Raw genomic sequence first — 20,501 nt, forward strand, 5'->3', positions numbered from 1 at the left:
AGCGCTAAAGATCTATAGTTTACGTCACATATATTATACAATTTTAGCACTGGCAGCGTGCTGGGTTACGTTCCAAAATCCTACCTTGGTTACTAAGATGCTATATTTTACGTCACGTGTACTATAGTTTTTGGTTATCAAGGTAGAATTTTGGAACGTAACCCTGGAAGTAAATTTGGAACGCAGCCTGTATCTCCATCGTCGCGCGTGCGCAGAATTGCGCGTGCGCAGAATTGCACATGCGCAGAATTGCACATGCGCGTACAATCGGTCCCGATAATCGGAACACCGATGCGACTGGTGGTGAATACCCGGCCGTAGTCTGAATAACGCAGCATGTTGAAGAGGGATCTCGTCTACGTTGGAAGCGTGATTCGTGGTAACGGGTGTGCGACGTAACACGTGTTAGGTCGGATACGTTTATTTAAAGAGAGAGAAGACGTAGTAGTTTCACTAGCAGCACGGAATTTTTCGTCACTGAAATCCGTAAGATTTATTTAACGATCACACAATCAAGCGTAATATCGACATTTGTTTACGCGACGGGCTCGCATCGTCAGTTTTCGTGTGCGTAATCGTGTTCGCGAGAATCATATATATCGGCCGCAAGAAGAATTTAAGTCGCGCAAACGGCACGACCTGGTACGCGCGAGACAACAGCAATGAGCTGGCACAAATTGCTGCTTCAACATTGGCTCAACGCGAGGCAACGTCAGCATGGTGCAAAACACACAACGAAAAAACGCGATCCTCGATCCCGTTGATTTATTATTCGATCGACGAAGCGTATGTGCGAACGATGGGAGCCCGTTTTGCGTCTTCGATTTGATATGTAATATCTTTCCTAACCCTGTTGTTGTTCCGCATAACCTCTATTGGCTCGCGCATAACATATTGTTTTATCACGCGCTAGCACGATCATCCGCGTTCCGATCAAAACACGACGACATTCGCGACATCGATACGTTCGATTTCATCAGACGAGACACGTGGATGTTTTTTTTCTTTTAGATATCACGGAGAAAACAAACAAACGTGTGTTTTGGAACAATTCCATTAGCTCGCCAGAAAAGTGGAACGCATCCCAGTTTTTGTTTCTTTTTTCTTTCACGTTCCAGCGTGATGGTTGGCAAAGTGGAAAAAAAAATGAATCACATTGTTGATTAAGATCGTTGACTCACCCTATCTATAGTGAGGAAGATCAAGACAAAAAAGAAATTCGGTTTACGCGAGAATATGGCGTTTTATCTTTATTTTGAGCCGTTAATTTTTAATTTTTTATTCTTTTTTTTTTTTACTCTTTAACCCCTAATCCAGTTTGGTTGCGAGAGACTTCAAATTCCAAAACAAATTCACGATATGTAAATAATTAGAAATAATAATAAGAGAAATTTTTATGTTTGTTTTTATTTACACACAGATTATAGCACCGATTAGTGGAAAACGTAGATTGTATAATTTCTGCAAAAGTGGAAACACCGCAGTTGCACTGTCAAGACACCAACAATACTTGCAAGAAATATAGGTCTTAAAGAATTCAAGTGCTGCGACAGTGCAGAAGGGCTCTATGTGCTCCACCAAGACTTGGGCGAATGGTACATTAATTTCCGAGAGCTTGCTACTGTGGTATCGTGAGAAGTGCATCCAGACAGTGTATAATCCAGGAATACAGCAATATGCTCAACGAAATCAAGGCGGCGGTGGTGTTCCTAGTAAACCTGATCGAAAAAAGCGAAAAATTTAGTCCCGATCAATTGGAATGCTTCAAGCGGCATCTGGTTGAATTGCTAACGGAACGTTTTAAGAACCATTGGTTTCCGGACAAGCCGTTCAAGGGCCAGGGATATCGTTGCATACGCGTAAATGGCCACAATCGTCGGGACGCTACCTTAGAGAGCGCCGCGAACGCCGCTGGAGTCAAATATGAGGATCTAAAACTGCCGGTTGAGTTAACAATATGGGTTGATCCCAATGAGGTCTGTTGCCGATTTGGCGAAAGCAAGGGTTCGTACTGTACGCTGGCGTCTTTTGACGACAAGGAGAACACCTTACCTATTTTTCAAAACGAACAAAACGAAAATACAGACAAAGGGAACAAACAAGCTCATATGGGGCCTACCAAGATACAGGTAAAACAAACTTCATTCGTTGCGATAATCTTTATATTTATATCGATTTGTTTAACACAGAATAACACATTTAGCAAACTGATTGTGAATAAAAACAAAAAAAAAAAAAAAAAAAAAAGGTTTCTGAAGCATGCTTGGGTCTAGAATGTAAATCGTAAATTCAAACGTTTTTAATAGATTTGAAATCTTTTCCAGATAAAGAAAGCTTAAAAAAAGGGGAAAAGAACACTGTGACGGCCTAAAACATATATAGGAAACTTTTTTGGAATTCTTTATAGTGTTTTAATCAAAACTTTTTATTGTTAGTTAAAAAGTACTTGGAGGATTTTATTAAAACAAAAACTTAGAGAACAATATTAACATTTTTAATATACAGAGTCGTTGCATTAGATTCGCGTCAAACAGCGTCTATAGATTCTAATTTTGCAACTGAAAAAAACTTGATAGCAAACAAAAAAAATTGAATGTTTATTTGGTATAAAATGTAGTTTTTTTTATACAAATTTTTTGTAAATCAATTTATAAAATGTATTGATTAATAAACAAATAAATAATCTAAACGTCACAAAGAAAAACCAAAGTTTTGTAGCTATATCTCAACAAAATTATTTTATATTACTAATTTAAAACTACTTTTTTATATCATTTTACATTGCTGCATAAATATTAAATTAGAAAATAGTGACTATATGAGAAATATTTTTAAGATGTTTTTTCACACAGCCACCGTAACACAAATTGATTCGAATTTTACTTTGTATCTTTTTTAAACAAATATCTTATATATTAATTCTGTTATGGAAGTTAGCGATATATGGTTTAGCGTATCAGGAAAATAAATGTGTCTTTTTTAGTTATATAAAAAAGTGCATGCATAAACTGATGTTAAATAACAAAATAAACAAGCAAATTAGATATTTTGAATCAACAGTATGTAGTCGATGTAATATTTGAAAGATATTAAATTTTTTTTTAATTAAATTTTCAATATTCTTCACAGCATTTTGCTGTGAAGAATATTGAAAACAGTTTTACACATGTTACAATTTATTATTTTCTTAATAAACGTCTTTAGGAAATGATTGTCATGAAAATGTGTAATTATTTATTACTAAAAGTATGTCGTTTTTTTTGTTTTTTTTCAGAAATCCCCTTTAACCGCTAATACAGAACAACAGCAGTCGAAATCAAAACCATTAAGCACCGCTAATCAAAATCAACAGTATAGCAGTAATACAAGTACAGGTAGAAGGCGTAATTTGAACAGTCCTAGACTGCATGTGAACCGAAACCGTTCATGGTTCGGTCACTCCTTTAGCATGGGTTATGGTCCTCATCCAATCAGCCAAACCTGGTATAACATAATGCCACCGCATTTTCTCGGCGGTCCTTCCCCACCACCGTTCATGGGACATCGAGGAAATAAGTGGATGCATCCGCCCTCTTACCCCGCAGGACCTGCTCGTTTTCATCACTGGTCTCCCAAAGCTGCTCTTAAGGTATAAAAACATCGCTAAAACAAAAAACAAAAAAAAAAAAAAAGAAAAACAAAAACAAACAGTTAAGAAACCTGTTTCTTCTTCAAGAAAAAATCGACAAACGAAGAAGCTAAGTAATCGAAGCTTGTTTCGTGAAAAATGCACATTGTTGCTTTAGCTCAAGATAAAATCATTACAATTGTACATTCATATAGAAACAAAATTTTCATATGGTTAATGAATTGTATATTTTTAAAAATATTTTCGACATATATATATTGCGTACAAAGAAAAATAGAATATGTATGTGTATATACATATGCACATATATATACATACATATATATATATACATACAAATGTATCTATATATATGTGTGTACATATACTTCTATAGAAAATGTGAATAAAAATTTTTATATATTGGAAACAGGTTTGTTAACATTTCGTTTCAGTGACGAAAATTATCCATCCTGTAATTAAAAATGATCTTGTTCGAAATACGACTAAGGCTTACGATTTTTTATGACGAACTACTACTGCATAAATTACATATAAATATGTTATGTGTATGTGTGTGTGTATATACACACATGCACAAACATATTATTGATAAATTGGAGTAATAGATGTTTAACTGCCGGATGCAAAATTGCTTGTAAAAATTAATAGACTAGCAACAACTTACAAAGTAGCACAATAATAAATAACACACACTAGCGTAAAAATGTGAATAGATCTTATATAATCAACGTAATTATTTCTTCGGTTAATTCTTGAGAAGTAAAATTTAAATAGATATTCGAAAAATGCGCGATATATCGGGAGAAACTGCTTGTCCGATTGTTACGAATTAAATTTTATATAAATTTTTTGTTCACGTTATCAAAATGTAAGTTTTTGAAATTAATTAAAAATAATTAACGTGTCATTTTTTGTTACGTACGTTGATCGTTGAAACGAGAAAGGAAAAAATGGCGGAAGAATAATTTCCAAAATTTTGAAACTTGATGCATAGATATTGCTTCTGATACAAAATAAAGTATACTTTGTCTTGTTCTCATTGTTAATGCTCTCGATATTCTGAGTTACGACACTTCTTTTCAACAAATTTTTCGAAGTTGCCTTACGAGTTACATGAAAATATTGCACAATGATCATTTAAAATATGCTTTATTTTATATATAATAAATACGTAAACATATATTGTTATAAAGCGAGCTATTTTTGCAAGCTGGGATTTTTTCTAGCAAACAGATTGCCTCGAGACTTTATACTTTATATCAAGTTTCAAAATTCTCGGAAACATTCTCAGTGTCATTTCAAGCTATTGCATTATTTGTTTATAATCTGATTTGAATTATAAAAGCAAAAAAATCAAGTTGTTTATTTCGATGTGACTAATGTATTCGTAATATATAGTAGGTTTCCATCTGCATATATTAGACAATATTATAAGAAGAATAGGAAGAGAACTTTTTTAACTTTCTTTTTTTGAATATCTTATAGTAATCGTTGTTTTTATTAATAAATTTGATTCTATGTGTTATATATTATACACATTATTGTAATCACTAGTGTAAGAACAAAATTCGTTCTACTTCCCGTGTTCTGAAGAATTACGAATGTATCTCGCTAAGTTTTGCGCTTGGAGACAAACATCCGCGACGCTTGTTATATTGATGTAATACAGATCTTTATCTAATCTTATTAATGTTGTTGTTAGATTCAGATACATACGATTTGATTGTCATATGTGCAGTTAGACAAACTATTATTTTTTTGTCACGTTGGAGGCGTAAACGAGGCGCGCGCCAAATTTATTCTGACAAATTATACACACTATTTTTATTCTTACTAATGTTGCGCTCACGTATCAGTTTCTTAACAAAGTTCACGCGTTGGAAAAGAACCGTTAATGCGAACTTTACCATTTCCGTGTTAATACATATTTGGCCTTCTAGAGAGAAAATTTATAAAAACACAAATAATATGTATGTGTATATATTTATATATAATGTATACACACATATGTATTTATAATTATTCATATATACGTTAGCTTCACAGATAATATGCATGTGTTTTTTGGTTCTATTGTTGGTATTATCACTTTAAATATATATACATATATATATATATATTTATATATTTATATATTTATATATATATATATATGTATAGACGTGTAAATATCGCTAGTATATGTTACGTGCCACGTGAACCATTGGCAGAAAACGTATTAATGAGATTAGTACCGAAAAAATGTGATTTATTCGGTTAATTGCATAAATTATTCTTCAACATTAATTATTCCTTCGAGAGAATTGTATTATGTTTGTAGAGTGTATTAGTTTGTCGAGAATTAAGGATTTTTAATTTTTTTCATCGCATGACATGCAATAAAGTAACGTCGGGAACAAAAAAATCATTTACATAAATTCTCTAGCTTTGCCTTCGATTTACGTCGAAGTAAATTAGATTTTTTGTATGCTAGTTTTTGACTTTTTTGCTCCGACGCGAAGTGCAAGAAGAAATAAACTACGCAGCAAGAAAAAAATACTCTTTTTAGTTCTTCTTTAATCATGCAAATTTATTATTATATAGTTGAAGCTTCTATTTTTAAAATATCTGTAAGTAGTAAAATTTTTTAATATTTTTTAAAGTTATAAGTTGATTTTACATAGATCGTGTACTTATTTTTATATAGATCGTGTTTGTAAGTGTACGCATTTGTTGAATTATTAAGTAGAACACAGTTAATATTTGTACAAATATGTTTAGTACCATATATATAATATATATATATGTATGATACATTTTTTTTTAACTACATCACATATATTAACTTGTTATTTTACTATACAGTTGTTATTTTACGTTATTCAGAAATTCATCACAAATAAGAAATATAAGTTTTTACCTTTCAAGTCTCTTTCAAGTAGCAAGATATTAATGTTTAATGGATTATAAAGAAAGAATAATTAAATCATGGTTAAAGAAACTTTATTAGAAAATAATGAACTTTTAAACTTTAGTATTTTCGATTTTGGTATTTGATCTGCGAAATGCCTCCCCTCCCAAAAAAAAAAATCGAGAAAACAATCAAGATTTGCAATTTGTTGTGCAATGAATAGAATGTAAATTTTCTTGAAGGAATAACTTATGTTATATGAAACGAACAATCGCAAATGTTATCTGTAATTTAGAGCAGAGTTTTTCAAAAAGCACAAGATGCATGTTTATCGTGTATTAACCGATGACAGGAAATAATCTATTTAAATATATTTTTGAAACCCTATCACGAATGTTTCTGTAATACGTAAAATCACTTTAAGAGTGATTGGAGAATACATTACATTTAAAGAATACATTTTAAAAATAGATTACATTTTAGATGACATCTCTCGCATGCGGAATTATCGCTTTGTTGCTGAACACATAGTCTCATGCTGAATAGTCTTTATACAAAAATAGAGTGGAAATTATAATTCATACATGTATTATATAAAGAGAAATCGTAAAAGATAGACTGCAAACAACACTGTAATCGAAACTGTACTACTTTTCTCGTAATCACAATTTTACTTAACGGAGATGCACTTTTGTTTCGTTATACATACCCTATATTAATTTGACTTGAACAAAACCAACTCTCTTTTGATCAAATAAATTATATATAGCAAGTATTGTTTCCGTTTGATTTATAATTAGACAATTATACACAATCCAATTAACAATAAGAATGTTTTTAACAAGCAATATATATCGATATTTGAATAAAATTTTAATCTTGTAATAAACTAAGCAAAATAAAAGTTTTGCATCTCCCTGTTGTGATAAACGGAATAAGTGTAAAGTGGATAAATCTTTTATAACGTTTTTCCGCAATTTTTGTTTTTACGATTAGTATTGTTCACTAAATGCAAGTAAATTGCCCTAGTGTAGAAACTCTTGTGTTCAGTTTGTTAACATTTATTCAGAGAACAGTTATGTTGTTGTTAATATGAAAAGTCTATAAATAGATTTATATATTATATGTATACATATAAAAACATATTACAACGTATGCGTATATAATAGAAATAAGCAATGTTGCATTCGGACATATTCTTTTATTAATATTCTTGCATATAGAAATTATATATATAATATATATAAGAGCACATATGTACATGTACATATATATATGTATATGCATCATATATGTCGATATATATGTATATACTATATATATGTATATAAAAAGAAACGCTCAACATTTGAAATGTTCCAAACTGTGTTCAAATGTAGGAGAAATTGTGAAGCCGAATGCGACAACGTACCTTTTCTTAATGATAAGTAGGTAGTCAATTAATATATATATATATATATATATGTGTACATATATATGTGTGTGTATATATATATATGTATATATATATACACATATATACACATATTATTTTGTACGGAAGTTGCGGCGATTATAATCAAGAATAGAATGCAGCGAACAAACAAACGACTTAATACTTTTTTATAGAAAATATGTGAATGCGATACGCGAAACAATTAGAACGAATATTTACTACATAAGCGAGTAACAGTGAAATAACTGTGAAATCAACAAAAAAAAAAAAAAAAAAAAAATGTACTTATTCCACTCTCATCAGAATTTTAGCACTTTGAATCCGAAAGTGTGAAAGCCTCACTTTATTTGCATTTGGTTTTCTGCTGAAATAATCTATCTAGAATATAGTTGATTTTATATAATTCATATACTGTTAAAAAAACAACCGGACAGAAAATGCAGATTAAAAAATGCTATGTGTGTGAGCGTTGGATTCCAAGTGTTAAATCGCGCTGTAATAAAAATTTATACACATCAGTGGTTTTTCTACGTCTGTCTAATCGATATACGCGATTTGTTAATTTGAATCTCGATATCGTTAAAGCGTTTTCCTCAAAGAAAGAAAGATAAAAGAGAGAGAAAGAAAGAGACGAGATCGTATTTCACATTTTCCATGACACGTCGAATTTTTTTTTTTTTTTCCGTAACGAAATAAATGGCCAACGATTTTTCCTGTTTGTCGCGCGAAATATTTGAAGAACGTAATATTAATGTTTGGATCATTTCGATTGTAGGGTAAAAATACTATATATTATTATATAAAAACACAAAAAAAATATAATATCCATTGCTGTGTCATACGTTGTAAGGGTATTTCTTCTTGCGTAACTATGCAATGATATACTGTGACTCTAGACGAATGTTAAGAGAAACGGTTCAATTTCCTTCTAGCAACACAAACATTTGTGATAAAATGATGATAAAAAAAACTTTATAAAATTGACTTTTAATTGTACATATTTGAAAAATCTTTGTAAGTAATGTAAATCAAATGTTGATTTATTTTATTTTCAATCAAGGAAAAATTACAATTTTATTTGTTAAAACTACTTATACATATACGAACGAAAACTTCTGTTGGCTAAATTTGTAAATAGTAATTTGAAAAGATGTATAAATTTTGTTTTGCTTTTTTAATTGAGAGAAAACGGATAGAAACTATTGTAATGAACTACAATAGGTTTTATTCGTTCTGTAAATTAATAATCGACTAAACATTTGTTGTTATTTAAGTAAGACTGGCGAGTGTATATTTAAGAGAAAAAAAACTTTCTTTTAACAATCTATAAATGAAGTATATCAATTGTTCTTATTAAATGACAATTTAAAGAAGGAAGAAAAGCCGTTGCTTTTTAACGTTCTGCTCTGCATTGTACGGCTATACACTAACTTTCGCATTTTTCAATAAATTGAAGTATAATATAGAGCTCTGTTCGATATACTTTTGTCTCGTGTTTACCTGTAATAAAAAATATTATCACATTGGAGCAACGTTCGAATTATCTGTAATATATTGTATCTTTGTACTTTTAAAACATGTGGTTCAATTTCACCAAACCAAATAAGAACGTACGACTTTGTCGTCGTGTTTATCAATCAAGTTTTTATCTCCTCGAACGCGTTCGTGTTCACGTGGCCAGGTATATATAAAAGTAGTACTTTAAAACAATTTTTCGATTAGAAAGGCATGTCAGCGCTTCTCACTTTTGCTGTAATGCGGGGTGACAATGATTGGCGGAGTCACGTAGGACTTCGAATAACTCGATCCTACCTTGCACAGTAAACTTAGATAAGTTTTTTTTTTTTTTCTGTCGCGTCTGTGTAGTCTTATAATGTAGCATAATTTGTAAACCGCGGTCTGCGAAATTGAAGGCGTTACAAATCTCACTTAGAGATCTCGTCACGCGCAAGATATGGTTTTTAAATAGAAATTTTTTACAGACTAATTATACATGAATGTAATAATGCGATATTTTCCAAGATAAATGCTTATCAGATGGTTTGTTAATCCATAAAATCATATTAAAAAATTAAAGGGCAAATCCCTATTCTTGTAAATAGCTAAATTTGTTAGCTAAATTTGTAAATAATCAATTTAAAGCGGAACAAATTTTATTTTGTTCTTTTAATCGAAACAGTAAATAGTATATATATATATATATTTTTTTTTTTTAAATTTAAATATATATACGTGAGAAATATAAGTGAGAAATTACAATTCTAATAAAAGAAAGAAGATTATTGCATTTTATTATTGAAAGTTAATGATAGTTTGTTTAATTTAGTTGTAATAACAATTTATAATATAATTAAGGATTATACACATGTATCTTTAAGCGTTATTATTATAGTTTTATTGCTAATATCGTTGGAAAATATCGTGATATCGCGTTAATAGCACTATTACTCTAATGGTTCATTAAATATTTACTCTTTTTACTTTTAAGATCTCATAAATATGTAACATATATATACAATATGTACACACATACATGTACAATTTTGCTTATACTACCATATTCACGTTACAGACATGTATTTTTAGTTGGTAAGAAAAGAAAAAAAAAATCTAATTTGTGTAAAACAAAGAAACATATATAATTGTTTAAAACGGTGTTTGTGGTGCCTTTGTTTTTGCAGTCTGCATCAGAGTTTTAACATTGTTGTCGATAGTGTGATTGTCCGATCAGAACAAGCGCTCGACCATTGTCGTACCTTGTATATATACATAAAATATATCAATATATTACAATTATATTACATGTGCAAACACAAAAAGGATTGTTCAAGAAAGATTATACTTTTAAGATTTTTGTTAATACGAATATATTCAATGATATATCTGCTTTCTACTTTGCATTTTCCTCTTACTAGAAACTAACTAAAAGTTTATATTAGATTCGAAGATTTTTTTTTTTTTATAACACACAATATAGTATACGTATATGTTATATTGAATGTAAAACTTGACTGTTTCAGATTTGATTCAATTCACATAAAATTATATTTCGTATAAACGTTTAGTAGAGTTTTGAGATCGCAATAGTTACAATCTACTGTTATATTTTCATGTAGAGTAAAAAGAATTTATAAATCAATAAGAATGAACATGTTGTGCACTTTTGAATTCTCTCACGCGTTATAAATATTTATTTTTCAATTTTTCCTATTCACAAAAAGTTTTTTAAGCAAAAAAACACTGGTTGAACTATGTTCAAGATATTAGAAAAATTGTGGTAGAATATTTGAAATGTGATTTTTGTCTTGCAAGATTTTTGTCCGAAGATCAAAATGAATGCCGCACTTTTTTGGACACATCCCATATGTGTATTTCTTCTAAATTTAATTAAAATTCGAAAAAGCAAAACAACATGAATTTTGATTAATCAGTAAAAAAGCAGTAAAATTAGCTTGTTGATGGAACGTTTATAGAAAAGTATCTTCGATTGCATTTGTAAAACTAGCGATCGATCCACTTGCGATTTATGTGCGTATGATTTTAGAGAAATGTAAATTACGGTTTTTTTTTTTCTATATATACAAAAGCCAAAGCACACATACATACTTTTCGATTAGAACGAGTTCTCAAGTATTCTATTTGACACAAATATTGCGAATATTTAATGTTATTATGATTGTATTAACGCCATTAACGACTTATAATTACATAAAATCATGTATGGGGATATAACACACATTTAATAAATACTTTTGCAAATCAGTCTGCACAATTTCTTTGCCTCATTCTCTTCCTTCGATTCGATCATGTTAATTGAAAAAGTATGTATACTTATCTATAAAAGATTAAAAAAAAAAAGATAATTTTTGATACGTTGTATGTACGTTGTGTTATATGTAAAATTTCTAATAAAGAATTTTATATTTAAGTTACAATTAAGTTACATTTGTTTTATTTGCGTTATTTATTAATGTATATTTAATTTATATCATTTTATCTTATATTTATATATATGTATTTATGGGATATCTAGCAGTTCTAACAGAGCCCGTTTGTGTTTAGCTCGATGTACACGGCGGCATTATCAAAGACGCTCGTGCTGGCTCGCGCCGCGGCGGTAGACGTCGAAACGACGAGAAACGACAGGTGACGGACTACGGGAGACGAGGAGAGACGTTTCTAAGGCTTTTTTCAGCAATTAAAAAATGTTGGACATTTTATCGCTCGTCTCGCGAAATTTTTCCTGAACGCGTATTATTATCGTCGCGTTTTTTAATCGCGTGCACATTTTTTTTCGTATTTCACCGTCCGTGAACGTCGAGGAAAGAAATTGGGGGTTATGAGGCACCAACGGCACTGTCGTAGTGGTCGCGCCATCGGACGATATTTTTGCATTATTCCCGAAATCATTTCCAGAGGATTGCTTAACCATGGCGGAGACGTGCAAGGTACGTGCGACCGATCGGACGAATTTTTGTCGCAACTGCGACCGCGGTGACAGTCGGTCGCGGAAAAAAACCTGCCAACGTGGCGGACAGCTGACGCGACAGACGAGAGAAATCTCGATATAAATAATACAAGAATGACTTAGCTCGTTAGCACATTAGTATTTGCAATCTGATAGAATTTAAGTCTTTTTTTTATTGTTCTACACGCTGTGTTTCAATTAATTATTGACAGCAGACAGACTGACGTGACTTCACGTCACGTGCGACAAGTTGACAAATATCTGTCACGCGTAAAAATGCTCTTTTTTTTCTCTCCCTTTTTTCACTTTATATAGGTATGCTTCAGCTTCTTGTAAAGAAGTTAGTTTTTTTTTTTGCGTATCCCATTCGCGCTTCAGATTATGCGGATTATCTTTTTATATTCTTCGTGTTTTTGTTAAAACGTATTGAATGACAAAAAAAATAATGTGATTGAAGAAAATTTGTACTGTATATAAATATTACATCGATATATTAGCGAGTTGTAATTTGCAATGAGAAATTTGCACAAATAAATGTTTAATTCAGATTTGCTTAATTTGATATATGCAAATGTTTTAAAAATACTTTTTACATTCATGTCAGAAAAGATTTGTTTGATATGTATATATTTTTCATTAAAAATATTGTATATACATTGTGCGTGCACACATTATACATGTATGTAATATATAAATATACTTGCTTTTGATGCAAATAACGATGATCTTATTGTATTTATGAAATGAAACAACAATGCTGTGTGAAAATACAATATGCAGCGTTAGGTGTGCGTATTAGCCAATTTATCAAAGTAAATGTTAACACAGGAATGTGGCTGTAAGTGCGGAACTTGCAACCAAGACAGTCAGCAGCAGTGTGACATGCATTTGCATGTGGAGATAGAGAACTTGCGTCAGCGTCTTCTCGAGAGAGATAATCATATTGTAACTATGGAAACGCAATTCTTAAACGAGGCTGATAAGTTTCCAAATGGAGAACTTGCTTCTATGAAAGAGGAATTATTAATATGGCAGGAAAAATATTCGCGTCTGCACGAGGCGCACAAGAGGATTCAAAAAGTCAATCAAAATCTGGAAGATAAATTGCTACGAATTGTAGACAAATGTGAGACAGAAAAAGGTGCCTTTACAAAGGACATAGCAACTCTGTCTCACAGATTGGCAGATGCTAATTACACAATTCATCGGTTAACACAAGATAATGTAAGTACATACTTTTTTTTTCATCAACTTTAGACAAAATTTCGTTATTCTATTGAGTTGTTGTTAATTATACTTTAGCCAAGCTTTATTATTTTTGGTTATAAATAAATAAAATATTATACACATGTACGCGGGATGTCCGTATTATACGTATATGTGTATATTGCTTCTATAAAACGTTCATTCTTTTAGGAAAAATATAGAAATGATGTTAATTTGGCTATCCAATTGCTGCAGTGCAAACCTTCGAATTTTGTTGGTCAAAAATATGACTCGGTAAGTATTTAATACTGTTTTAACAGACTTATTGTGTGTGTCGCGTTTTAGAAATATAAATAGAAATATAATTATATATTTATAATTATATATTATATATAGAAATATAATTTTAGAAAAACTAGAAATATAAATATATTTAAAATTGGATCTTTTATTATTGTATAGCTGCCTTCTGAGATGCAAGCTAAAGTGCGAACGTACGTTGCGCAGAAGCGATGCTCCGCGCAAGATGCAACGCAACAGGACATGAAGAGCATCACTGTGCCGATATCTACGTTTCCGCCAACGGCAATGGTGTACAATATCACGAAGCCGACAGTGGATAAGCATAGCGATGACGATAGCGACGACGAGAAACCGGCAATGGATGTCGTATCGGCAGCCATTATGGCAAAAGTGTTGGAGGATCGCGAGAAGGAGAGAATTTTTGCCAAACACTGCGACACGTGCACGTGTCACAGGAGTATCCTTATGGTGGATGCTGAAACGCAAACATGCGTACCCAACGCGCCTTCCTTCTCTCAGGGACATACGTACAATATTGACAAGCAGACATTGGAAAATATATTGAACAATGAGATCCATCAAAGCAAAGACAAACTCCAACCGAGCCTCGCAACGCACGCGGTCTTTTATGAAATCAACGAGAACAGCGATAAAGTTTGCCGTCAGATGAACGGCGACTGTTCCAAGTATGCCTCGCAGCCTATCAAGGACAAGTTCGTCAGCAGGAGCGGCAGAAATACGCAAGACAGTACGACGGAGGATAACTGTGCAACTTCAAAGACCAGCTTGAACAAAAAGAATTCGTCCCACGACAGCAAGCGTTCGCCATCGTTCTCGAAATTAAATGATCTCAATAGAATAAACAACGATAAGGCGTCCAAGAATCAGCTCAGGGCGAATAACAATAAAAACTGCGATTCTTCAGATAATAGATTCGCTACGAGATGTTGGAACAAGAGTGATAAAAGTTCCTTTGTCGGTTCGATTTCAGGTTCTGACAACCGACTTTCCGACAAAGAACAAACGCACATTGATATAATTAACGATAGGTTATGGAAAAACGAGTGGACAAAAATGAGATCGGAGACAATTGTCATGAGAGAGAATAAATGTAAAACGAATCGCAATATTGAGATTGACATTATCAATGATCGTGATTGGAAGAACGACAGATTGACAGCGCGGAACTCAACGCAGTTCACTCTAATCGAGGTCAAAAGTACGGACAACAGCGCAGCGAATCACAACGACGGCAGTCAGACAGAAGCGACCAGTCCGAGCTTCAGCAGCGACAGCATGGTCATCTCTAGCTCCGATCCGTCCAGCAGTTGTAGCGACGTCGCACAATCTCTGACCGGCGGCGCCTTCAACTCTAGCGCCAAATCCAACTCGAATCAGATTCGCGTGACCGGTCCGCGAAATTGCCTGATGCGCGTTACTCCTGGCTCGAAGAACATCCTGCTGGACAACGCCGGGCATTATAAGGCTGTGGTGTACAGTAACGGTAGCAGCGGCAAAGCCAATACCGCTTTGGTTCACGCAAAGAAAGGATCTCGGGCAGGATCTGAGCGATCAATATCCACCAGCAGTGAAGACAATTTGCCACTGGTGCTGTTGCAGGACAACCACTTGCAACGTGTGGCCGAGTGGGTGCAATCGTCAATGTACGTGGACGATCTCACGCAATTCAATAGCAATAAGATCAAGTGTACGGAGAACATCACGAACGACAATTCATCGTCAGTATATCCGATCGATCCTTCGACGAAGTCTTCGGAACAGGATATTCTGATTCGCAACTTTCGAGACGCGTCGAATAACTCATCGAAGAACGCTGAGGAATGCAGCAAAAACTGTGTAAATAACAAGCTCAGCAATATTAATTCTTTGCCAGATTGTACGGAACACGACGAGAGCGAGAATCTCATAATGTTTGAGGTGTCGGAAAAGCAATTGTCAAAAGATTCTCGCAAGAAGGATCTAGATTACGAGGTAAAGATCACAAAGGAGATGGAGGAGACGTATCTGAAATTGGCAGCGAGTTTGGATCCCGTTGCATTGAGTCTGTCGAGCAGCACCAGCGATGCCGAATTAACGATTGAGAAATACAGAAAAGATAAAAGGCTTCACGTACAGAGAATCCAAGACAAGGCGGGATCAAAAACTTAATCCTGTATCTCGCGAATTCTTAAAAAAAAAAATAATACTATATCAAGCAGGGAGTTCCTTTAAAGATAACAGAGCGTTATTTTTTGTAACTATATTAAAGTAAGGCTGTATCCTCCTCTCCCCAGTAGTATAGAAAAAAAAAGGAAAGTTTATCTTACACGCTGCTTACAGATAAATCTAAGTTTTATTTGTGAGTTTAGAAAAAATTTGCAAGTTGATTTTAAGCATCTTTATGCGAGATAAAAAATTTAAGAGTCGATTCACAAAAATATAGTCATGATAAAATCTCAATTTCGCCAGATCTTAGTTTCCGCGCAACTTTGTTTCCGGAAGCCCTTAATTCAAGCAAAATTAAATGCAACACACATTGATCGATATTAATGTCCAACATAAATAATCATTAACAAATAACTTCGAAGCACTAGTATATGTGCTATATGTGATTGCGATATTCGTATCACGTAATATTCTTTTCTTACAATTTATGAAAGTCACAAATAATTTCAAAAAACAAAAATATTAAAAACGTATAAAAAAAATTTTAATATTAATTTTATATTCTACATTTGTTCGCTTATCAAATGTTTTCAAATATCTTTAGTTGCATATTAATAACGTATAATAATCATTACTTTCATAATGTACACATGTATAGTTTCGTCAATTGTTTTTAAACTTGATTCGAAAAAAATTGTACATGATGAAGCATAATTTTAAATTACTTAAGATTAAATTACATAATTTTTACCTTAATATATATTATTATCACATCGCGATATTAAGACATGCTGTGCTGCAATAAAATTTATTGTTCATTGTCGATATTATATATATTAATTTTCTCCTGCGAGATTTTTATTCAATGAATTGATGTTAAACTATTTATTTGTCTGACTATTAATCTTTTTTCGTATTAATTTTATTATTTATTTGCGCGTTTAACTTTATAATTTAAAAAAAGATAACATTAATATTGTGTTATACTTAGCTTTATGTACGAATGTGAATACACTCGAGATTAAATAAAAAAAAAAAAACGACAATATTATATTTAACTTGATATTATATATAATTAACTATGAAAATATTCCAGCAGACGTGTTAGTTTATTATATCATTGGTATTAATATATTAATTTAATGATGATACATATTGATTTCATCTCAATGTTATAAATATTCATGTTTTTTATACCAAAGCTGTCACTTGTGATAAAAAAAAAAAAATTCTTAATTCTTTGCACTCACAGAGTCGTTCTCAAAATTATGTCCCGTCGTACCAGTAACAATTATCAAATTGTTTCGCAAACACACAAATTTATTTGAATAAGCGCAATTAACAAAAACACATACATAGCTTTTACGCAACACAATGTTAAAACCTCTCAGTTGCGGACGACGTAAGAGTGCAAGGTTTTAAAAATGACGATCAATTATTTACACCTCTGTCTTTTCAGCCCTTCTATCAACACATCACAAGTGAACGTAATTTTTAGTGACATATTACAATGTTATATTACGGATGTCTGCTATTTCGTGATCTAGCGAGGACGTGTGTGTATTATTTGCCATATCAAAATTATAAGTGTACATGAAGATTTATCAAGAAAAAACATTTTTATAATCTGTTTAATGACGGGCTTAAAGGATTAAGAGAATTTGCGTAAGTTAATTTATATATATATATATATATATATATAAAATTGATTGATTATGCATTGTGTAGTCGAAAGTTGCTTCCACTTTAGCAATCATAATAAGACTTGTCTTGTGCTTGACAAGAATATCGTGATAGCTTAATAAAAATAATTGCTTGATTTAATTCGTTATTTCGATCGCGCGTCACTTGCCAATATACATTAACGTGCATTTTTGATGTGACAGTAAATACAATTAACGACATAAGTAATTCGATTTTTAGCAATACCAGATAACACGGTGACTGTCCAACAAATATGTCTCTTACCGTTGTAATATTTTATATGTCTTATTGTCAATGTCAATGATAAAATTTTCAGTACACCGTAATATTTAATTTCAAATATGTATTGTAAAAATAAAAATTATATATAAATTGTGTAATGGTGCACTCTTTGTATTTTGTACTCTGTCTTTGTAATGATGATATATATTATTCAGAATTTTTACAAAAAGAGAGAGTTAGGTTTACATAGATATATATGTTGCAAATATTTCAAATAATCTCGACTTCTTTAATATTATTGGTCATTGCTAAGTTCCATGACAGAGAGAGTTAATGTGTTAACTAGGGTAAAAGACCCAATTACTGTCACCCGAATAATAAACTCTGGCGTCAGTGAATTGTTTTTACTACTTATTTATCAAAAACATGTGTTTTTCTTCTTATCTGGTATTATTCGATGTCTCTGATATAAGGAACAAAATAATAACCGTCTCTCAAAATCTCTATTTTTATTTATAAATTTAATAATTAAAAAAGAACGATGCGAGAGCTATTACTGTCACCCCCTAAAATGAAAGAAGAATGTTGAGTGCTGGATTTTTTGTTATATTAATTGCACTTAAAATTCTATGTTAAATTGTTTTCATGCGTAACTTTTTAGGATTTATTTAATATTTTAAATAAAATAGCTTAGGGTGACGGTAATTGGACAGGTGACAGTAATTGGGTCTTTTATCCTAATTTTAATCCAACGTCTTTGATTTTCTGAGGAATTTTATTTTTCGTTAAAATAATAATTTAATATATTTATTTCAGTTGTCTTTTTTATATTCGAAAGCAGTAAAAAAAATGGTGCTACTATGTATAACAGAAAAAATTTTGAAGTATTTAATTTTCTATAATTTTTCAAGCATTTTTTAGAATTCGATGTTTTAGAATTTGATTTTCAGTAAATTGCCTTGTATGAAACTTTTTGTGTACTGCGTGAATCGTGTGTGTCATGCCGAGAAACGTATCGGTGCGCAAATTCTGAGATACGAATGCGGTAGTTCATTGCTAGATAGCAAATATATAGTTAATAGTGCGTCACGCGAGGAATATCTATCCTCTTATGCGACTACTTGCCTTTTTCACTCAGTTTTGCTGCAATTAATTTAAAATAACGTATTTAAATAACAATTAATCAATTAACCAATTTATAATAATTGGAATGTATACATATAATATCTAGAAATATATTATTTTTTAAATGTAATTTTACAAAAGTTATTTAAATGTATTTTTTTCCAGAAGTTTCGAAACAACAACACGCAACTAATTTATTTTTATTTTATAATTTTAGAAGTCTCTCATGTGTTTGTAAGTACACTGGCAATAATGCTTTGTGAGAACGATTGATGCCAATTAGCTGGCACTAATTACCACACACATCTCAATCGTGTCAGACGTGGGTTATGTTATATTTTCACGTAGCATTCTTTCAATGATTTCTTTATACATTTATAAGCAATTTGCACAGAGAGCTTCTCGAGGAAAGGATTAATTTTTAAGTAAAATCACAATTGCGATATCTACAGCGAATTAATGCGCGAGTTTAACTACTCTACATCGAAAAAATTGTATTCTTGTTTTGAGGAGATATCCCACTTACTTTAAGTATATTTTATACTAAAATAGGCGCCAAGAACAGTTTCTTATTTTAAGGGGAAAATCCTCTAAATAGAGTAATATTGATAAGAATATATACTGATTAGAGTATAAAAAGCCTCTATAGAAAAACATATATATATCTCACTATCGAAAAAGACTATATTCTTAAATAAAGAATATATTCTTAATTTCAGAAGAATATCATCTAAAATCTTTAAGAAGATTTTTTAAGTATAAAATCTTCTACTTACGAGAATATAATTTTTTCGGTGTAATAAAATTCGAAATGTATTCTTTTCTTTTTCATCTTTATCATTAAAACATTTATATAATTTTGCAATTTTTTATTTTGACACTTTGTTCGCGTTTGAATCGGCGCCATATTTTATAAATATAATTAATTAGTGTACCTTTCGAGTATATTCACCGAAAAAATTGTATTCTTGTTTTGAGGAGATATCCCATTTACTTTAAGTATATTTTATACTAAAATAGGCGCCAAGAAGAGTTTCTTATTTTAAGAGGAAAATCCTCTAAATAGTAATATTGATAAGAATATATACTGATTAGAATATAAAAAGTCTCTATAGAAAAACATATATATATCTCACTATCGAAAAAGACTATATTCTTAAATAAAGAATATATTCATAAAAGGAAGGTCAAAGGGCCAATAAGAGCCTAAACACGGATGTTAGTGTGTGAAAAAAATATTAAGGATTTATTGTAAAAATCGTGACTATGTAAGTTTTTGTAATTAGTTGCTTCTCTCTCTCTCTCTCTCTTGTAATCCTTAATTTTATTTTTATATATTTTATTTTATTTT

General features: G+C 31.4%; 2 protein-coding genes across 3 annotated transcripts; both read left to right on the forward strand.

The window, feature by feature from the left end:
* Positions 1–356: 356 nt before the first annotated feature.
* Positions 357–3,891, forward strand: LOC109854744 (maternal B9.15 protein-like). Of its 2 annotated transcripts, none has more exons than XM_020428159.1 (3): positions 357–486; positions 1,421–2,129; positions 3,275–3,891. In XM_020428159.1, the coding sequence occupies exons 2-3, from the start codon at positions 1,677–1,679 to the stop codon at positions 3,632–3,634; spliced, it is 813 nt and encodes a 270-aa protein (XP_020283748.1). In that variant the 5' UTR covers positions 357–486; positions 1,421–1,676; the 3' UTR covers positions 3,635–3,891. The 2 variants fall into 2 exon arrangements, with proteins under 2 accessions (XP_020283748.1, XP_020283749.1); XM_020428160.1 differs by lacking the exon at positions 357–486 and adding an exon at positions 547–832.
* Positions 3,892–12,077: 8,186 nt separating this feature from the next.
* On the forward strand, positions 12,078–16,134 carry LOC109854759 (GATA zinc finger domain-containing protein 3). The gene is made up of 4 exons (XM_020428180.1): positions 12,078–12,404; positions 13,253–13,648; positions 13,841–13,924; positions 14,093–16,134. The coding sequence occupies exons 1-4, from the start codon at positions 12,387–12,389 to the stop codon at positions 16,100–16,102; spliced, it is 2,508 nt and encodes an 835-aa protein (XP_020283769.1). The 5' UTR covers positions 12,078–12,386; the 3' UTR covers positions 16,103–16,134.
* Positions 16,135–20,501: the final 4,367 nt, after the last annotated feature.

The sequence above is a fragment of the Pseudomyrmex gracilis genome, unplaced genomic scaffold (genome assembly GCF_002006095.1).
Source record: "Pseudomyrmex gracilis isolate BER0280 unplaced genomic scaffold, ASM200609v1 scaffold_73, whole genome shotgun sequence".
In the NCBI taxonomy this organism is placed as follows: domain Eukaryota; kingdom Metazoa; phylum Arthropoda; class Insecta; order Hymenoptera; family Formicidae; genus Pseudomyrmex; species Pseudomyrmex gracilis.